General features: G+C 35.8%; 1 protein-coding gene and 1 non-coding gene across 8 annotated transcripts in view; one reads left to right on the top strand and one right to left on the bottom strand.

Moving 5' to 3' along the window:
* Positions 1–21,517, bottom strand: part of EYA4 (EYA transcriptional coactivator and phosphatase 4) — a 325,860-nt gene that overhangs the window by 82,760 nt on the left and 221,583 nt on the right. For 2 of the 7 annotated variants that reach the window (XM_006144324.3, XM_006144326.3), the window contains exons 4-5: positions 13,035–13,159; positions 896–988 (exon numbers count right to left, since the gene is read on the bottom strand). In XM_006144324.3, the coding sequence (XP_006144386.1) occupies positions 896–988; positions 13,035–13,159 (218 nt within the window). Of the gene's footprint in view, positions 1–895; positions 989–11,507; positions 11,577–13,034; positions 13,160–21,517 lie in introns of those variants that run through there. The other 5 variants (XM_006144328.3, XM_014586215.2, XM_006144330.3 and 2 more) reach the window with 4 other exon arrangements.
* On the top strand, positions 15,948–16,007 carry MIR9771B (microRNA mir-9771b). Its single transcript, NR_130591.1, has one exon. It is a non-coding gene; the product is annotated as a microRNA mir-9771b (primary transcript).

The raw sequence follows: 21,517 nt of genomic DNA, 5'->3' as shown, positions 1-21,517 counted from the left end.
GCACACCTCAACTCTTTTTACATAAAACATGGACCTCCAGAACATCCCTGTGCATGGTTCATGAATAAATGGGAAATAGGTTGCAACAGAGTAACAGAACCAATATTTAATCACCAAAAATACTTTTCCAGGTTTAATGCCCATCCTTTGATACACACATTCCTCCTCTGGTTAAGAAAAGGTTTAAAAAATCCTTTCGCCAGATAATAAGCCAAACAAAATATTTTAGTTGAAAAAAAAAATCTTTAAGTCAACTTAATTCATTCCCTTTGTGCCCAGCTGGGAGTTATCAGATATTTCATATTTTAAAGGGACTGATGTTTAAAGGCCCGCTATTGTTCTCTTTGATGCCTACCAGTGCTCTCAGAGACTGGGTTCTAATGCAACCAGCATGTGCTCTCCTGCAGCCCATTAACCTTTAATACTTGTCACTCAGCTGCTTACACAGGAGGAGCTTTTTAAACCCAGAAAGGAAACAAGGTTATTTAGGAGGAATTGAATGGATAGTTTTACATCTAAAATGTTAGACTGCAGGGAATTTTTATGTCATTGAAATGGGCAAGTTGAATGAACAAAGTCAGCTACTCCGATCTAATTATTAAATTAATTAAATACTGTGTGAAATAATTATGAAGGAAGCCAGCTCTGTTTATCTCCAACAACAAAGTCATGGGACCATTTTAATGTCAACTAAAAATCCAGCAAAATGATCCCAAATTAATTTCTCAAAGTATATAGTGTGATGATGATTAGTTCTCAATAAAAGCAGACTTATTGCTAACTTTTTAGAGATCAAAGTTCTGACAGTTTTGATGTTTACGCTGCTTATTCACAAGGAGGATGACAAGTATGCACCCTAATGTGTACATAATGGCACGCGAGCTAAAGGCTTTACCTGACCCAGTAAAAGTGTCAAGCGCTCCATCTCCAGTCGTGGTTGTGGTTTCACTGCTGTTCAAGGGCTCTGTTTTGACTGCAAGAAGAGACACTATATAGAAGAATAAGTACATGTGAGTTTTACTTCTAAATTTTTATCAAAGACCTTGAGTGTTCTACTAGTGATTTTTCTAGCTACCATGGACATGCAAGAAAAAACTTGAGAAACTGATGGAGAGAGTTTTGTTAATTTAGCTTCTAAACAGGCATGCATTTATAGATGGTTTTAGCTAAAATCCTCTGGCTAAGATAGTTCTCTTGAATCTGGCTTTTAAAGGCAGTCAGCCTTAAAATGTAAAATAGCAGTACACATATTTGAGTTTTTAACTCACTGATGCACACTCTGACATAGTCAATAGGCAGGAAAAAGGAATCATTAGACAGTTGTCAGCATGTTTAATCTAAATCAAAACAGATATTTACTAGCTAATATTTTATGCTTCCCAAGTGGTTTTGTACTTTTATTTTTTAAATTTTTGCCATAGGGCACCAGAGGGGAACAGAGAGAGAGAGACAGAGAGAGGAAAAGTGAGAAATCACTCCCCAGGATGACCACACTGCAATCCCTTTTCCTCTCAGGATTTTTGGGTAGGCACACACATATGTGTGGAGTGATTTTCAAGTCACTGGGTCCGGGACTTGAAACGTGGTTGGCCATGTGGGAATCCAGAACTTTAACCACCACGCCACCTGCTGTACCAACCCCCCCCACAAGAAGATGTTTTTAGAAAACAATTGCATAAGAGTCTACAGAGGCATGTGTAAATACAAAAACCACGGGCCTATTCATATAATGGGTGACAAATGAGGTACTTGATACATTTTCTGGTGTATGAAGAGTCACAGATGTTGGGTCTTTTAATGGTTTAATAATCTTTAATGTGTTGTAGAGATAAGATAAGCACCAAATAAGAGATGACTTCTCCAGCAGCAAGTACATCTTTTGAAAACTTTTCTAGTAATCTGTTATTCAATTGTCCGAAAAGTCATGACGCATTTTTACATAGAAAAATTTAGACCCGCTATCTCTTGGCTTATTTTCTGTCTAGATGACTTGTCTAAAGGAGATAATGGAATACTGAGATCCCCAACAATTTGTGTGTTTCAGTCTCTCTCTTCTTTTGGATCTAGCAGACTTTCCTTCATCTATTTTCTACATAAAATGTGTCACAACTTTTCCAACAGCCCAATATTTCTATTTTAGGTGGTGTATTTTGGCAAAATAATCTGTTGACAATGAAGTGGTCTGACATACATTGTGGTCATTAAATGGGGTGGAGGGCAGGAATGAAGCCTCTTCCCATTTGGTCGCAGCATATTTCCCCTCTGTTGGTAAAGGTCTGCTACATAAATCACAGCAACAAGGAAATGCACTAAATTATTTTCCATTTTACACCTTTTGTGTTTCCTAGTCGTAAATGACTCAGAAAAAAAATCAGAAAATTATGAAGAAGAAAGCTGAAGAGCAGTCAGCTATGAACAAATAAGGGGAAAAAATTATATCAGGGTCATGGAATACCCACCAACCAAGCAAGTCAGTAATGTTACTCTATTAAAAAAAGTAAATTAATTGATGGGAAACATGTAGTAATGATTACGCTTCTTCCACATGAGCAGAATTAACTAGACGGTCAAGGAACTTTGGGTTAATTTAGAGCCCGTAATTTAATAAGGACATAATGATTTGCTACACAATTAAGAGTACTATAAAGGTTGGAAAGAGGAAGTTAAAAACTTGGATTATTTATCCTAGAAAAGGGGAAATTTTAGGTTGGTCTATCTTTTTTTTTTAAGATATTTTTGCTATAGGGTGCACTCACCAAAGAGAGATAGAGAGACAGAAAGTAAGAAAGAAATCACCTGACAGGGGGATTGACCACGCAGCAATCTTTTTACCTCCATTCTCCTCTCAGAATTTTGGGCACACATGCACATGACCTGGCATGAGTTTTAAGCTGCTGGGTTCAGGACATGAGCCATAGTCAACTATGTAGGAGCCCAGTGATGTAACTGCTATGCCATCTGCTGGTCTCCAAGTTGTCTTTTTTAAATAGCAATAATAATCTGAGGAGTAGTGCTTAATTATTTGTGTAACAATAATAAATTGGTGGTTATTATTTTTAGTAGTAATTTGCACAGTAGTCCATATTTTGAATATACCAGATAATCAGTTTTACTTAGCACTATAAAATTATTTACTCTTTAAAATGATTTATTATTTATTAAGAACTTACAATGTGCTAGATCATGTACATTTAGCTACTCCTTAAAACAACCCTGATGGACCTGAACCATTATACACTATTCATTTTACACACCAGGACACTGAAGTTTCAAAGGTCTGAGACATTTATGTTCCAGTGAAGGAGATGGTAGAACTAAGAGCTGAGCTCAGGTCTTTAGGTCTAATATTCATGATCTTAACACCATAATAGGCTGCCTTCAGGTATGAAAATGGCTTATGTTCATACCAGGAAGTCTTCATAGAGACTGAGAGCATGGTAAGAATGTGGCTATCAGGGCCAGCAGATTGCATGGTAGTTAAGGTCCTGGATACCACATGGCTGAGTCCATAGTTCAAGTCCTGAACCTGGAGGCTTGAAAAACACACCCAGTGCATGTGTATGCATGCCCAAAATCCCAAGAGGAGGATGAAGGAGAAGAGGTTGCAGACTGGGAGTGTGGGGGGCAATTTCTTATAATTGCCCATAGTCACTGAGCTAGTGAGAGCCAGATTTTAAGACCAGGTGATAGGTTTCAGAATTCAAACTCCAAAAAATACTGCCTCACAATCAGCACTGATGAATCAAGAATTCCTTTCAACTGTGTAACAATAATCCAGTGTAAGAGCTAGATGGGTGTAAAAGCTACTGTATATGATGCAAAGTCCACCCATGACTTCTGGCATTCATGACAAAAAGGCATAGTCCAAAGCCTTCAGGAAAATTATGACAAGAGATAATTTATTGTAGCTAATTCCTATTAAAACATGTCTATGTCTATAAACAATACTTGCAAAACAGATTTACTATACTAATACTACTATACTACACATTCCACTTGTGAATGAGGAAGAGAATGTGAGCTGTGTCCAACAAAACTGGCCTAGAAGTCATCATGAAGATTAGTTTTATTATTTTGCATTCTAACTTTGAGATTGTATTTTAAAAACTTAGTACTGGTTTCGATTATAACCTCCACAGTCTGAAAGTTTTATGTGGCAAAGGGAGAAAGTTGAGAAGCAAGTTTTTGGTCCCATCCATTATATTGGAAACACCTCTAGTTAAAATATTTTTATTATTTTTTAAAAATATTTTTAGTTTTTGCTATAGGGCATATGCACCTACTGGAGATAGACAAACAGAGAGACAGGAAGAGAGGGAAAGTAAGAAATCACCACCAAGGGAGGATGGATATGCCACAATCCCTTCTCCATTCTCCTCTTGGGATTTTGGACATATATGCACATGTGCCTGGCATGATTTTCAAGTGACTGGATCAGGGATTTGAACTATGCAGCCTGCCATGTAGGATCCAGTGCCTTAACCACCATGCCACCTGTTGGCCCCTCTAGTTAAAATTGCAAAGGTCTATATTTAGTCAAAGATTGACCAAGAAGGTTCACTTTACTGAGAAAAAGCATTCCTAGAAAACTTATCGAGAGAAGCATAAATACCATGAAATTTTCAGTGCACTAAAAGGCATAAATTTTAAAGTAAAAATTCAACAAGACAGATGCTAACTTTTGTTTTTTTTTTTTTGGAGAGGTTTTTCGCTATAGGGCGTGTGCGCTCGCCAGACAGACAGAGAGAGACAGAGAGACAGAAAGCGAGAAATCACCCCCCAGAGGGGATGGTCACGCTGCAATCCCTTCTCCTCCATTCTCCTCTCGGGATCTTGGGCACACACTCACACACGCCCGGCGTGAGTTTTAAGCCACCGGGTCCAGAACGCGAACCGCGGTTGACTACGTGGGAGTCCAGCAACATAGCCATTACGCTAACTGCTGGTTCCCATGGACGCTAACATTTTGAGAAAATGGTGCACATTAAAGTGAAGTTATTTAGCCTGTGTATGTAAGGGTAGAACAAAATGGAAAAGGAGAAAGAAATCAACTATGCTGTCATCAAAACCAAATTATTTCACATTAAATGAGCATCAACAAACATCTCCTGGGCTCCAAGTATGATGTAAGTTGGTTTGAGTACTTTAAAGACAAGAATTGATATGGTAATAATAATTTGATTTTACAATAGGTCAAATAGAGAAGTGAAATGGACATCATATTAGTTGCTTTATTAAAATATTAGAATACAAAGCATTACCCAGATCCTTATAAAACAATCATAGATTCAAATGATAATAATTATAGCTATAACTTGAAAAATGAAAATGATGTTTACTGAAGTTCCAAATATATTTAAAATATATTCTGTTTTTGTCTTGCTTTTATTTCTGTACTTAAATTAGATATACTATACACTTTTCTACTAGCAAACAAGCTTGTTTTTTTATTAAATATCTGCTTCTAGAAAAACACTTATTAATAAAACAAATTTAATTTCATTAACTTTTTCCAAAACTTATAAAAATCCTTATTTCAAATGACTATCAGTGAATAGTCATTGCTATGTTGAAACATCTTTTCAAATATTTTTTTAAATTAACATGTAGTTTAAACAGGTCTTTTTATTTATTTTCAGGACAGCTTCTAAAATCATTACACACTATAGAATGGAAGCAAAAGTACTTTAGGAAAAAAAATCAACATATTTTCCATCCACATTCAAATATACACATAAAAGGTTTTGACTTCAAAAAATAATAAGTGCTGGTGAGACTAGTGAAAATGGAGCCCTCTTACATTGTTGGTGGGAAGGTAAATTAGTATAATCTCTGTGGAAAACAATATGGAAGGTCTTCTCAAATCTACAAATAGAACTTGCATATGACACAGTAAGCCCAATCCTTGGTATTCACCCAAATGGTGGGAAAACCCTCAACTGGAGAGACACTGGTACATCCATGTTGATTGCAGCATTATTCAAAATTGGTGAAACATGGAATCAACCTAAGTGTCCCAAATCTGATGACTGGATTGAAAAACTGTGGTACATATATACTATGAAAAATTATTCAGCTATTAAAAAAAAAAAGTGATAACCAGGGCCAGTGGGTGATGTGGTGGTTAAGGCTCTGGAACCACACAAGGTTGACTATGGTTCAAGTCCTGAACCTGATGGCTTGAAACTCACACTGGGGGGATGTACATGCATGCCCAAAATTCCAAGAGGAGAATGGAAGAGAAGGGACTGCAGCATGGTGATCCCTTCTGGGGAAGCAGCATCAAAACGTGGTGAGATCCAATCAAAAATACCTCTTTCTCTCTTTTTTTCTCATTAAAAAATGAAACACTTTCTCTCTCTTTTTCTCTCTCTCTCTCTGGCGAGTGTATGTATCATATAGCAAAAAATCTCTCCAAAAAAGAAAAAAGAAACAATGAGATCCTATCATTTGATTTTAAGTGGATAAATATAGAAGACTTAATGTTGAGTAAAGTGAGGCAGACTTTGAACGATACCCACTGCATATCCCCACTCAATTTGTACCAAATATCTATACACTAGAGCAGAAATTGAGAGATCTCAAATAAGACAGTAAAGGGGATAACTGTAGATACCAGAGACTGTGAGGGAGGAGAGTGAATGGTAGAGGGAGGGGACAAAGTGCAAAGGGAAGAAACATTTAACAGACTTACAAGGTGCAAAGGGAAGAAACATTTAACAGACAGAAAAATGTAAAGATCTCTGTTGAAAAATGTATACTTATTGTATATATCATGATGGGGTCTCACCATGTTTTGATGCTGCTTCCCCAGTTTCCTAGTTAGTAAAAATATAGGCAAGCATAAATCACCGCACCCCACTTGTTCACATTGGGTTGAGAACTGAACCGAGGCCTCCCATGGGAGGCTGCACCCCACTTGTTCAGGTTGAGTTAAAAACCGAATCCAAGCCTTAGCCACCATATAACAGTGCCCTCCCACTAATGCCACTGTGGCTGGGCCTGTATTTTCCATTTTTTTAGCTTTAAAAATAATTGTCATCTATTGACTAAATAAATAAGGTCCACGTGATTATTGTCAAGAGTTGGCTATGATTTGTTTGTTTTGAGAGGTTTTTCCCATAGCGCTTGTGCGCTCACCAGACAGACAGAGAGAGACAGAGACAGAAAGTGAGAAATCACCCCCCCACCCCCACCCAGGGGGGATGGCCACACCACAATCCTTTCTACCCCATCCTCCTCTCAGGATCTTGGGCACGAACACACAGGTGCCGAGGGTGAGCTTTAAGCCACCAAGTCCAGGACTCAGACCGTGGTTGACTACATGGGAGTCCAGTGACATAGCCATTAAGCTAACTGCTGGTCCCTAAGAGTTGGTTATGGTTTTGAAATCACTAATTTCCTCTGTTCACATCTCGACATTTGTCCTAACACTCATATACACGTGTTTTCAGAGCAAACTTATTGACTTCTTTGATTATTTTTAAATGTCGTACAATATGTATATATATTATGTTCAGAAGAAGTTCATTTTATTATCAACTTATTGACTTCTTTGATTATTTTTAAATGTCGTACAATATTTATGTATATATTAATTATGTTCAGAAGAAGTTCATTTTATTATCAACCCAAAGTTCATGCAATATGTGTTCATTAGTTAGAATATCAAACTTAATCATAGAAAAGTGACCTGAATAATTAAGAAAACATATGTAATTACATATAACTTTTTCTGAATCATATAATCATACGTAGTGACTTCTGACAGCTTAGCTTCTACAAAGAATTTCAGAAAAAGATCAGAAAGATTACAATTTATAACACTGCAGGGAGCCGGTAAGCATTGCCTGCCGGTTTTAATCATTGGTAGAGCATATGATTTATGCTTGTCTGAATCAGTACATTCATTTGAGAACCTAAGAGTACCAACTATCTTTCCTTCCTAGCTATCCATAAAGTATTTAATTTTATAAAACAGTTTGATGAAGCAATGTATGACTTTTATTCTAAAAAGAAAATCTAAAAAGAGTACAGAACAGTAGTAGCTGGCTCTACTGCACGAATACGAAATATTCAGAAACAAATTTATTACATGTGAGTTAAGCTATACATTAAAAATACTAGGAGAGTACACATGCATATATGTAAATATTTCCAATACAGAAAATATAATAAAGCTGATCACAGTGTCTACTTTTGGTTCCCCGAAGCTTCTCTTTGAAGTCTTTTCTTAATCTCCTTGCAGAATCAAATACTCCCCCCCTCCACTGTACACCCACCTTGAACACATTATGACACTCATTACCTTCACGTCTGCTTTCCTCGGCTCAGCTTTTGGTCCCTGAACAGCTAGCATCGTGTTCTCTAGGTCACCGAGTTCCCCTTTTCTAGCCCAGAGACTGGCATATAATAGGAACTTGATATATTTTAATTAAGTGAGAAAGTGAAAATTCACTCTTCTAGACCCTGTCCTAAATACTCCCAGCAGATTTAAGTATTTCTGTATATAAAATGTAGTTAATCAAGAATCCTGACACCATGTAGCAAACTAGAATCTGGAATTACATGTATGTGGAAGTAAATTTTCAGATGATAGGCATACATTCCTATATGTACAACATACTTCATGTTTATAAATCTAAATCTCTATCAGGGGACATACCAAAGCTGAGCCATGTCCTGTTTTCATAGGACCCATGGGCTAAGAATGCTGTTTATCTTTATACATGGCTGAAAATTATTTAAAAAATAATAATTTGTGAAAGAAAAATTGTTATAAAATTAAAATTTTGGTGGTCATAAGTTATTTAAACACACTCATCTGTTCAGGCATTGTCTAAGGTTGCTTATATGCACTAATAACAGGGCCAAATAATAAGGCAGAAGGCCATATGGCTGCAAAACCTGATCATGGATGGTTTTTGTTTTGGTAAGGCAGTGACTACATATATTTCATTTTTACATTTTAACAATTTATTATTTTAATTGCCAGAGGGTGTGTGTACTTATAAGAGTGAGACAGAAAGGCAGAGAGAAAAGGAGAAAGCATCCCCCAATGGAGCACGGTCATGTTTCAATTTCTTCTCCTCTGTTTCTCTCTCCTGTTGAGATTTTCATCATGTGTGCACATGTGCCTGTCATGTTTTTCAAGCTACCAGGAACAGAGATTTGAATGGCAGCCAGCTCCTTTAACCAATAGGTCCTGAGGCTGGTCCTCTTTTAACCATTTTATAAATACTAAAAACATAAAAGGAAAGCCTCATTTCCAATACAAACCTGCTATGGCAATTATATAGTTAGAATTGGTGATGAAACATTTTAAATTTTCTTAAGGAATAATGCAATACACTTCAATAGCACCAATACAGTGTGAAAAGCTCTTAAGGTGATATTATCATAAGTTGATAATAGGCTATTAATAAAATCATATAATTAAGATTATATTTTGAGAGGCCAACACACGATATGGTGGTTAAGGTGCCGGATTTCCACGTGGCTGACCACAGTTGGAGTCCTGGACCCAGCAGCTTGAAAATCATGCCAGATGAATGAGGACATGCCCCAAATCCCGAGAGGAGAATGGAGGAGAAGGGATGGTGTTGTACCCATCCTTCCAAGAGGTGATTTCACACTTTCTCTGTGTGTGCGTCTCTCTCTTTGTCTATCCCCAGTGGGTGCATATCTGGTAGCAAAACTAAAAAAAAAGATATTTTTAGTATTTCAAAGTTTATGGAAAAATCTAACCATTTAGAATTAGCTTTTAAACTTTTTGTTTTTTATTTTATTACACTACTTGTACAAAGTGATCCAATTATGACAATAAATCCCAGAATTAAAAGCAGTGTATTCTCAATAGGAGAGAAAATACAACAAATTTTTAGTTTGTGTCATAAACATTCAATATAAAAAAGGCATTAAAATTTAGTAAAATGTCACTTCAATGTGTCACCAGGACTATACCTACTTTCTTACTAAAGATTTGCCCGTTTTGGCACAATTTACACATTTCTAAGTGAAAAGAATTTGTTATGTGACCAAATCTTAGTCTTTTAACATGATATGTGTTTTCATTTTCCTTAAAAACCTCACCTAATTATTACTGAATTATTGATTAAAGGAAAGAAATTATCCAGGTATTTATTGCCAGCTAATTTATATACATTATCTAATTTAAGACAAAAGCTTTGCCAGGGAAGTGTTTTGGGCTTCCTTTTATAGAAAGGAGCTGAAGCTCAGAGAGGTTAGGTTACTAGTTCAACGTGACACAGTGTGGCACTAAGATCCACATCCACAGAGCCTGTGACACATGTCTTTGTTCTTCCCATGTGGCTGCTGGATTGTTTTTTTACCTACTATTAATAAATGTTTAAAAAATTAACCAAATTAGTCTATGTCATGACACATGGAAATAATATAATATAAACTTCAGGGTCCATAAATAAAGGTTTATTTGAACACAGTTAAGGTCACTGATTACCATACTGGCTATGGCTGCTTCTGTACTACCATGGCAGAAATGAGCAGCTGAAACCGAGACAGTGTTGTTTACAGGCTGACAAGATTTACTATATCTGCAAAACATCTTTACAATGCAGTGCAGAGAAATAAAATTCTGACAACATATCTTTACATTTCAAAAGTATATTTTAAGTGTGAAATTGAACCAAAAAAATGAAACCGAAACTACAAAAATTCTAAATTATGAGCATAGCGGAGTGTTCTTTATTCATCACTCATATATCCTAATTTAATCAACAATGAAGCAAGGTCAAGGTAAAAGGAATCTGCCCAATGGCTTAATGTCTATTTCTGATAGGGATGAGTTCTATTCAATGCTAAAACTGGGTGGTTCCACGGGAGTGTGATGTTTGGTTTTATTTTATCTTTCAAATTTTGATGGTGTGTTAACATTTGATTTAGGAGAAGGTGTGTGTGTGTGTAGTTAATATCTAAGTTCAAAGTATTTCATAAGATGTTAATTATAATTTTAAATGTGGGGTTTTCATCGCTGTTAATTTTAAAGTTACAGACTATTGATTATTTATGTTACTTTAGGTTCTTGGGAATAGTTATGAAAGTCTATAAATCAACAAATACCTGTTTGCCCTTTTAAGAATTTAATTTAAAATTTGAAAGGCTATGGGTTGTGAGGGTGATTAAGTTTGTATGTCCGCTCTGCTTCAGCTGCTCTGACTGATATGATTATTAATGGGCTGAATTAACCACGTGATAAACTGACGAGTGTTAGAAAATCAATAATAAGTACCTGTGTGAAATAATGAAAAATCTAAGAAAAATATTCTACTGTACATACAACACCGACTGATGAAAACCCATAAGCACATGTTATCAACAAACAACTAAAAGGCATGTTCATTCTTCCTTTTTCTTTTAAAGTCCTGGACACAGAAAAGGGATGCAAACATAGAAATAGCCACAGACAGCAAACCAGAGGGGCAAAGCCACACACCCAAACACATGCAGTGTACCATCGTCTCTCATACTTGTTGCGGAAGAGGGAGTGTTGCAACTCAGCAACCAGTCTGCTGTATTTAAAACAGTCATGTTGTCCCCTGAGAACAGGAACAGTGTAAGAGTTCATTGTGCCAATGCGTGCTGGGTGTGCATGAATCATCTTCAGTGCTTATACTGGTTCCTGACCTTTTAACCAAACTTACAACTGCACTGCATAACATTTACATTTTAGTTCATCAGGTCTGTTTCAGTTTAGTTAAATATATGTACAAGATGACTAGTGAACTGTAAAGTCTGATTACAGAGAGCTTGGACTTTACAACCTTATTATTCATCTTAATATTTGTAGGCAATTTAAGGATTAAATGTAAATGTTCTTACTCCAGTAGTCATTACTAAATATTCTTAAACATTTGCAATCCCATAATTAATGGGCTGAAATTACAGGTGCATGTTTAGAGGCAAATAAACATTATAAACAAGGAAAATGTTAATCTGCGAAGGGTTTGGTGTGAAATATGATTAAATATAGGTAAGTGGCAATGCATACAACTTTACACAAATATTTTAGATTGTATGGTTATTCTAAAATAAATGAAAAGAAGTGTTTCAATTTCACAGATATTTCTTTAAAATTTGGAAGAAAATACGATGTGGCAAATACTGATCTTTCTATGAATGGCTTATACAGTAAAACAAATTTCATATAATGTTTAATTTATTGATTAGAATGGATCTACAAAATTTCAAATTATTGTGAATAATTTAAAATATAACTTACATATTATATATGTGTATATACAAAGAGCCATTCTATTTGTCCGCATTCTGATACAAAACCTTAATCAGATTATCTGACAAGTTGAATGCATTTTATTTAAATAATAAAGCAGAATATTTGAAACAACAGTTACTATTGTTGTCATACACTGAGGCATAATTATGAGATAATCAAATGTGAAAGTATCTATCTAGAAAAATGCACGTTTAAATAAATGTTAGTATTATTCACTTTGAAAAGAAAATGCAGCAGATACGAATAGTTTTTGTATTTCTACACTATTTTTAAGAAATATTTGGGGGTATTCTTGTTTTACAATTTAAAAGAAACCAAAAAAAGTGGTATCTACATATTATATATATAATATATATGTATATACACACATATTCATAAACTTATAAATACATATATGGGCATATATAAAAATACACATATACTATGTGTGTGTACTTGCATATTTTATTGAAGGGCAATATCAGGTTACAAATCCTTTAGCTTTCATTTCTACATTTTTTGGAATATTTACATTGACAAATACAAAAAGGAAATCTTGTCAAAGGCCCTCAAAAAGTTGCTCAGAGCTACTATTCTTTCTGAATATTTTCCGCTATAGAAAGGCACACAAAATGTTCAAGAAAATCTAAAGAAAAATAAATAATATGTTCTATATTCTTTGGCTATCACACTGCTTATGTCATTGAAGATCTTCTCCTCACATGTGAATTAAGGCAAACACGGAAATGTGACTTGAGTATCTCTGAGATAGTACGCTTACCTCCTGTCCCATTGGTAGTGACTGATGTGCTGCTGAGATTAGATTTATCCAGTTTGGAACTACCAGGAGTATCACTATCTCCGACAAGAGCATGAGGACTTGCTAGGTCCTGCATTTCCATGGACCTGTTAGGGCAGCAAGCAGCAGATCACAAGTTGAAATTTCAGTGACTATTTCTTAATTAATTGCATGTATTATTCTACTGAGCATGTGTGTGATCCCACAATAATAAGAACTGAAACCAGTAGCTAAGACTTCTAGTCAACCAGATGTATATATCAGTCCATGAAAGATAAATAAACACACATGCACACATACATACATAAACAAACAAATAAATAATTTAAGAAAAACTTCCACAGTAAATTCAGACTCAGAATTTGTTACTTATAACCTTCAACTATTCCATATAATAAAGTAAAAAGCAAATTTTGTCATCTTGGCAATTTAAGTTGATATGGATACCCACCTTTCTAAACTGATTACATCTGTCTTAAGCACACAGAAATGCTGCAAACATGTAATTCCCTAAATCTGACATCCTCTGTCTCCAATGAGGAAGAAATTAGCTGCCAAAAATAAAGTGTCAACTCAAAACCAGAGCAGAAGCTTCTAACTGACCCTACTGACCCACAGGCTGAAAAATGAGAGATGGAGTTGTAATACTTTTAATACCCATTCAGAAATAGAAGACTTTGATTTATGTTTGTTCCAGGGAAAGTGCTAGAAGTCAGACTCTAAATAAAACTGTGATTCTTGAAAGGCTGACCCTCATTTGAAAAGATGTCTAGAAAACAAGAATTGCATGAAAGCCCAAAGAAACTACATATGCTTTCATGAAAGAAAGCTTACAGGATAAGCAAAAATATAGAGAATTTATTAGCAACCACCCAAATTAAAAATAAATAAATAAAAAAACACTAAAGGAAGAATTTCAGCTGAAAGAAAGTATACCAGGTGAATACTCAGATGTACAGGAAGAAATTAAGAGTACTATAAATTTAAATATATAGGAACATATGAAAAACTATCTTTTATTTTTTTCTATTAATTTATAAATGATGCAAAAACTAACAATTAAAAGGAGAAACAGGTATGTCCATGATTCCAGTTAGAGATTTTATAACATGCTTTTCACAGTAACCAAAAGAAAAAAGTAGATAATGAATTTTTTAAATGTATAAGATTTAAATGTGACCTAATTGATAGTAATAGGATGCTATCATCCAATAATTATAGAATACACATTATTTTTAAATGCACATGGAACATCCACCAAAAGGAATATATTCTGAGCTACAAAGTACCAATAGAATTTTTAAGTTTATTTACTTTTTTAGAAGAAAATATTTTATTGAAAGTTTGATTACTGTTTCTGATTATACTATAAACATAGTTTATTTATTTCTTACATGAGACACCCTGAGCAAAGTTTTCACACACAATCTCCTCACAGCCTCAGCCAGCCAGTGTGACGGACATGTGCACATACACTTAGCTTGTACAGGGAAATCTCAGGACACAGATTGAGACCTTGCCCCCAGACCTCAGCATTACAGAGCATTGAGTTACTGCTGCACCAACCAAACTGGGCAGTATCAATGGATATTTGTGTTTGTTTGTTTGTTACAATAGGGCATGTGCACTCACTGGAGAGAGACAGAGAGAAACGGGGGAATGGCTAAGCCATAATCCCATTTACTCTATTCTCCTGGGATTTTGGGCAAGCACACGTAGGCACCTGGCATGATTTTCAAGCCACCAGGAAGGGCACACGAACTTTGGTCAGCCACCTGGGAGTCCAGCCCCTTTACTACCATGCCACCTGCTGGTCCCTCAATGAATTTTAATGCTGAAATATTACAAAATAGGATTTGTGACTACAATGAATAAATTTAGAAAGCCATGCAATAAAATATATTGAAAACTCCCAATTATTTGAAAATTAACCCCTCTACTTTCTAAATAACCTGTGAGTCAAAAAATGTACAAGTGAATATTCAAAAAGATTTAGAAAAAGAACATCAAACCAAAATTTACAGTTTGCAATAAAGCAGTCGTTATTTTATTTATATCTCTTTCTTTCTTTCTTTCTTTCTTTCTTTCTTTCTTTCTTTCTTTCTTTCTTTCTTTCTTTCTTTCTTCCTTCCTTCCTTCCTTCCTTCCTTCCTTCCTTCCTTCTTTCCTTCCTTGATGGGGTCTTACAATATCTCAGCCTTTATTTATTTTATTAATTTTATTTATTTATAGACAGGGTCTCACAATGTCTCAGTCTCCTAAGTAGCTGGGACTACCAGCATGTGTCACCACACCCACCTTTTAGTACAGCCCAGAAATGGAATCAAGGTTTCCATGTGGCTTCAGCATGCTGAATAGCAGCATCAACCAACACATGTTACTGTGACAGTACCAAGAAATTTTTATCTTTAAATGGCTATGTTAGAAAAGGAGAAGGGCTTGGGGTTGGCTTGGAGCTGGTGGTCAAGGGTGCTGGACTCCTACATGGCTAACTGTGGTTCGAGTCCTGGACATGGTGACTTGCTTTCTCATTCCTTCCACCCCCTTACTCTGTCTCTGGTCAAATTTTAAAATAAATAAAAATATACAATTAAGTTAAATAAAATAATTCTTTTTTTAAAATAGAAGGGCTTAAAATCTGTGCTGTAATTCTGTAATTTTCCACCCTAGAAACTGAAGAAAAAGGCACATGAAACTAAAGTCAGTAAAAGAAAACAATAATGAGTAAAAATCAATAAAATTAAAAAAACATGAATAGAGGAATTTTATGAATTCATAAGATGATCATTAAAGATATGAAAAAGATAGAAAATACTAAGAACAGTATAATATTACAGGTATAAATAGTGAATTTTTTGAATGATACATTTATAAAAACTGATCTATTGGGTCATCAGAAAAGTGATGACACATTTTTGTATAGAAAAACAGAGAACTATGTCCTGACTTTTCTGATGACCCAATAATAAAAAATAGAAAATATGAATAGTCCCATATCAATTAAAAAATAAATTTATAATTAAACACTTTACCAAAAGAAAACATCAGGGCCACATGATTTAATTAGCCAACAGGAAAAAATAGACTGAAGCAAACACACACACACACACACACACACACACACACACACAATAAATAAAAAGAGGAAAAAACTGAACTGAGTGTACGTAACTTGTAGAATGTTTTCAGAAAGCAGGAGAAATAGAATGACACAGAATAATATTGGAATAAGAAATGGTCAAAAATTTTACCAGTCCTGATGAAAAACATCAACTGGATAACCTAACAGCACAATGAATGTCAAACGCTAATAAAAAAAAAAAAAGAAAGAATGAAAAGAAAAGAAAAGAAAAGAAAAGAAAAGAAAAGAAAAGAAAAGAAAAGAAAAGAAAAGGAAGAGCCAGCAGACAGCATGGTGGTTAAGGCACTGGATCTCACATGACCGATGCTGCTGTTCAAATCCTGGATCTGGTGGCTTGAAAAACATGCCAAGTTCGTGCCCATTCAAGCCCAAAATCCTGAGTGGAGAATGGAGGAGAAGAGACTGTGGCATGGCAATCACCCCCTTGGGAGGGGAGTGATTTCTCACATTCCCTCTATCTGTCTCTGTCTGTTTCTCAGGTGAGTACATGAGCCCTATGGCAAAAATCTAAAAAAAAAAAAAAAAAAAAAAAGGAAAACCACAGCTAAGCATATTCTAGTCAAATTCTGAAAATAAGAGGAAGTTTTATTGCAGCTGGTCAAAACAGACACATAGAGGCAAACAATAATATAGTTGTATCCAGCTTCTCATAAATCCAAGAGGTAGCTCTTCAGTTTCTCTTCGTTCATATATCATCAATGCTTTCACTCCACTCCTTTCTTAGTCATTCAAAGCTCTCCACAACCCTTTCAGATTTATCTTTAAAAAATCACCCAGTATACCATGTCTTGTACCAAAAATGATTATTTTACTATTTGATCGTTGGAAAAGTCATGGCATACTTTTTCTATGCAAAAATGCGTCAGGACTTCCAATGACTCGATATTTTTCAAATGGTCCACAAATTCCTCCGATTATTTTAAATTGTTACAATATCTTTCACACACAATGATAGCCCCTGCAAACAATATTAACCAATTTTTAAATAACTCAACCATGCTGCTTTCTCCATCAAGCTTTCCCTGATCTCCCAGTGTGGCATTCTGCCCATGTTGACATATTATTGTCATATTATTATTTTTGCCTTCATCTACAACACTTTTCTCAGTCTGACTTTAATTTATCATCACTTGTGTACATCTTTTTTCTTTAAAACAAATGTAAAAAGAAATGCCATAGGATGTCTGCCATACAAAGAATCATTTTCATTGATCTTCATAATTTCCATAGTGCCCTTCTTATTAAAGATGCAAGTAAACAGTTGTCAATTTCAGCAGTTTCTAGACTACATCATGGGGGCACATTTATTTAATAATTTTTCAAAAAGAGCTCTAAGATGTGTATATATTTATTTATGGACTATTTATATATGCTAATGGTTATGTACATTCATATATATATTAAGCACATTATAGAACATATTCTATAATACAAATATAGAAAGAAAGTGATAGGAATAAAATAAAGGTTTACAAATAACTTAAAAAATATATTTGACCTCAATTTCCAGCTGTGATAGGGGAACTTGGACCTGTCTGTTCCCACTATAAACAACGAACCTCAGGAAAGCCACATGGGTGGTCAGACATGCTTATGTAACTGATCCCCAATAAAAACCCTGGACACCAAAGCTTGGATGCACTTCCAGGTTTGGCAATTTTGTGTATGTATTGTTACACGTTGTTGCTGGGAGAAATAAGTGTTGTATATACAAATCCACTGGCAGAAGGCAACTTGAAATGAATTCCTGGTTCCCTCTGGACTCTTCTTGATGTGTTTTTTCCTTTCCTGATTTTAATAAGTGTCCTGTTACTTGAATAAACCATAACCATAAGTTAAAGAGCTCTTCTGAGTTCTATGAGTTCTTCTAATAACTCATTGAAGCTGAAGGTAGTCATGAAGAATCTCTAACTATAGCCCAACAATGATTGATCCAAATTTTTAACTAGAAGTATTAACTGGACCTCAACGCAAGCAGACCACAGGTGTCTTGCTGAGTTCACAGGACAGATATTGGGGTTTGGAGAGGCTGAGATGGCCAGAAATTGTGATGAGGACCTTCTCTAAGAAGTTGCAAAGACGTGTATAGGAATTCTTTTATGAGTCTGCTGAATCTGAACCTGTGCGTGAAGAGGGTAACAACATTCCATGTGGTTAGGGAATAAGCAACCAAGGAATTGTGAGCTGAACAATCCTAAGAAGTCACACAGGGCCTGAGTGATATTTCTGGCATCCAGTGAGAAGTTCCTTAGAAGTCCTAGCTTCAACACAGGAGCAAACTTGACCTCAAGTATAGTCTAATCCAGGCTGCTCTGATAAAGTTCACAAATAAGCCTGAAAAAGCAAGTAATTTAACTATGTGGCTGGGCAAGATACAACACTTTTTAAAGAAAGCAAGCCAAAAAGTCAAATGATAATATAAAACCCATAATATAATAAGAAATTACTGAATGTGCACAGAAGCCTGAAAATGGGACCCATTTGCAAGAGAAAATCAGGCAATAATATGCATACTCATAAATAACAGAGATGATGAAATTAGCAGATGAGGAACACTAAAATAAGTGCCTGCAACATAGTTTCCCAACAAATACTTGACAAGTGAATGAATGAGTAAAATGATATGTAAGCCATATCCATCTTAGAAAAAGTGTGAAATCAATCACTTGAGCGCAAACAAGGCACGTTACAGTGTGAATAATGGGAGACGTGAGTTCAAATAGCAGCCAGGAATTAGGAGACTTACCAATCATGCTGCAAAAAGAAGAAAAAGAGATGTGAAATCCAGGAACAAAGATGATCTCAGGAATAGTAGGACTCAAAAAAGTAGTAGCTTGTAGCACACTCTTGGTAACAGATTGAATTACAGTAAACTATGAACACTTATGATTTCATTATCTCCTACTGGACCCACTCAACACAATGATGTTTAATTTAATGGATTGAACAAATTAATGATTGCTTATTACATGCAAAGCATTGTCACAGAGGTAAGCACTGCTGAAGAAAACATGGCCTACCATCAGAGTTTACAATCTAAATGAAAAGGTAGAGCCTGTGTACAGAAACATAAAGAACATTTAAGTCCACTGAGTAGAACAGAGAGAAATCATGTAAGCTTAGAGTCTAAAAAAGTTGCTCAGAAATGGTTAGCTGCGTTTGGTTGAGTTCAAATAAGCAGCCCTGAGGGAGACATCTGGTCAATGGTTATCACCAAAGTTACAAAAGTAGTGTAGACGTTCATAGCCGTTTTGAACAACTTGCAAAATAAGTAAACGGGGCAGATAAGTCAGGAATGAAAGAAAGGAGCACAAACCACAGAGAGTAGCATAGAAAGAATGTGTTGCATCTGCAAGACAAACAGTCAAAGTAAAAACAGCCTTGGTGGCTGGCTCCATGGCATGGTGGTTAAGGTAGCCAGAGCCCACATGGCCAATTGCACACTTTCAGTCTCAACCGCAGAGGCTAAACATGCCATGTGTGTGTTCATGCATGCTCAAACTCCCAAACGGAGAGAGAAAGCGAGGAGAAGGGATTGCAGCACGATTATGCCCCACGAAAAGTAATTTCAACCTCCCCTCTCTTTCTCTGGTGAACTCATGTCTCTTGTAGCCAAATAAATAAATAAATAAGTTCTAGTATTTTACATTCTAGTTCACAGGAACCTGAAAGACAATTATCTGGATCTTTACAATTTCGTCCTCTTTGCTTGGATTCATTTTAGTAGGCTAACGTTCTTCACAATTAAAAGAGCCTTTGGAGAACAGAGATACATTATTGCTACTGAGAATATAGCAAGAATATTTCTGCACTTTCTTTGGTATGTTTTGTAACTGATTTAATTGTGAAACTTTAGATTCTTGCAAAGTCTAATTTATGTAAGTTGGAATACATAAAATATAAAATTTACCCTAGGTTCAATGCTAGGAAATGATTAACTGGCATCATTAATTTTACCAAGCTTGTTGTGTAACACATTCTATGCTTAGTACTTCACATACAGTATCTCCTTTAATCTTTGAAATAATACACTGATGTACACACTATTTCCCACATTTTATAGATGAAGAAATTGAAGCTCAGAGAGGATATGATATGCAGGATGTCCAAGATCAGGTAGGTGGGAAATAGCAGCACCAGAATTTGAACTCATGTTTGTCTGTACCAAAACTCAAGTTCTTCCCACCACACATCGTAAGTCTCCTATTTTTAAGTGACTTGACTTCTTTCATGCTGTGAAATCACATCAGGAATGTCCATCCAGCAATAAAACAATTCGGAGTTCTCAAAAATTACTGAAGTCAATACAGACATCTACTCTGCCAAATCTATGCTGCTCTTCATGGCATTTAAAGGTGACCCTCCTTTTCTTCCAACATGTCCATTTCAACCACTTTTTAAAAAGTGGCTCTTGTCAAAGGGCAATGGGAATACTAGCATCTGTCTGGAAAATGTTTTACAAAATGAACTTATCCATAAACACAAAAGCACATTTCAAATAAGAAAAGAAAAAAGAACTGCAGTAATTTCTTGGTTCTTTCTACAATTTCCCTGTAGCATGGATAGAACTTCTTTCCAACAGTCTGAGATATTCTCTTCAAACCCAAGAAAGGGCAAGTCTTCCATCTGTGCACTTCTGAATCTCAGCTCACTCAGAAACCATGATTCATTCAGTGCAAATCCTGGTGATGAGTCATGGATCTGTATTTACAGACCGACTCCAGGCATCCTGGACTTTCACACACCCTCTCATGTCCGCTTTCCTCTTTACATTAAATGGATGGTATGTATGCATTACTCCATTTCTCACATCCTCAGAGTCTCTCTAATTAGTATTTTTAGTATTTTGACAAACAGAATGATTATTTTTTTCTTTTGGGGAGGTTTTTGCTACAGGGCACATGCGCTTGCCAGACAGACATAGAGAGACAGAGAGACAGCGAGAAATCACCCCCAGGAGGGATGGCCACACCGCAATCCCTTCTCCTCCATTCTCCTCTTGGGATCTTGGGCACGCGCACACACGCCCAGCATGAGTTTAAGCCACCAGGTCCGGGAATTGAACTGCAGTTGAATATGTGGGAATCCAGCGACATAGCCATTATGCTAACTGCTGGTTCCACAAACAGAATGAAATTTTCAAGAAATTTTTTTTTTCTTTTACTATAGGGCAGGTGTACTTGCCAGAGAGACAGAGAGATAGAAAGTGAGAAATCACCCCCCAGGGAGGATGGCCAGGTCACAAACCCTTCTCCTCTAGTCTCCTCTTGGGATTTTGGGCATGCATGCAAATGCTCCTGGCACTGAGTTTTAAGTTGATGGG

This window comes from Tupaia chinensis, unplaced genomic scaffold (genome assembly GCF_000334495.1).
Source record: "Tupaia chinensis unplaced genomic scaffold, TupChi_1.0 Scaffold000117_2, whole genome shotgun sequence".
NCBI lineage: Eukaryota > Metazoa > Chordata > Mammalia > Scandentia > Tupaiidae > Tupaia > Tupaia belangeri.
Note: the sequence above shows the minus strand (reverse complement) of the source record. Positions and strands in the feature narration are given on the sequence as shown.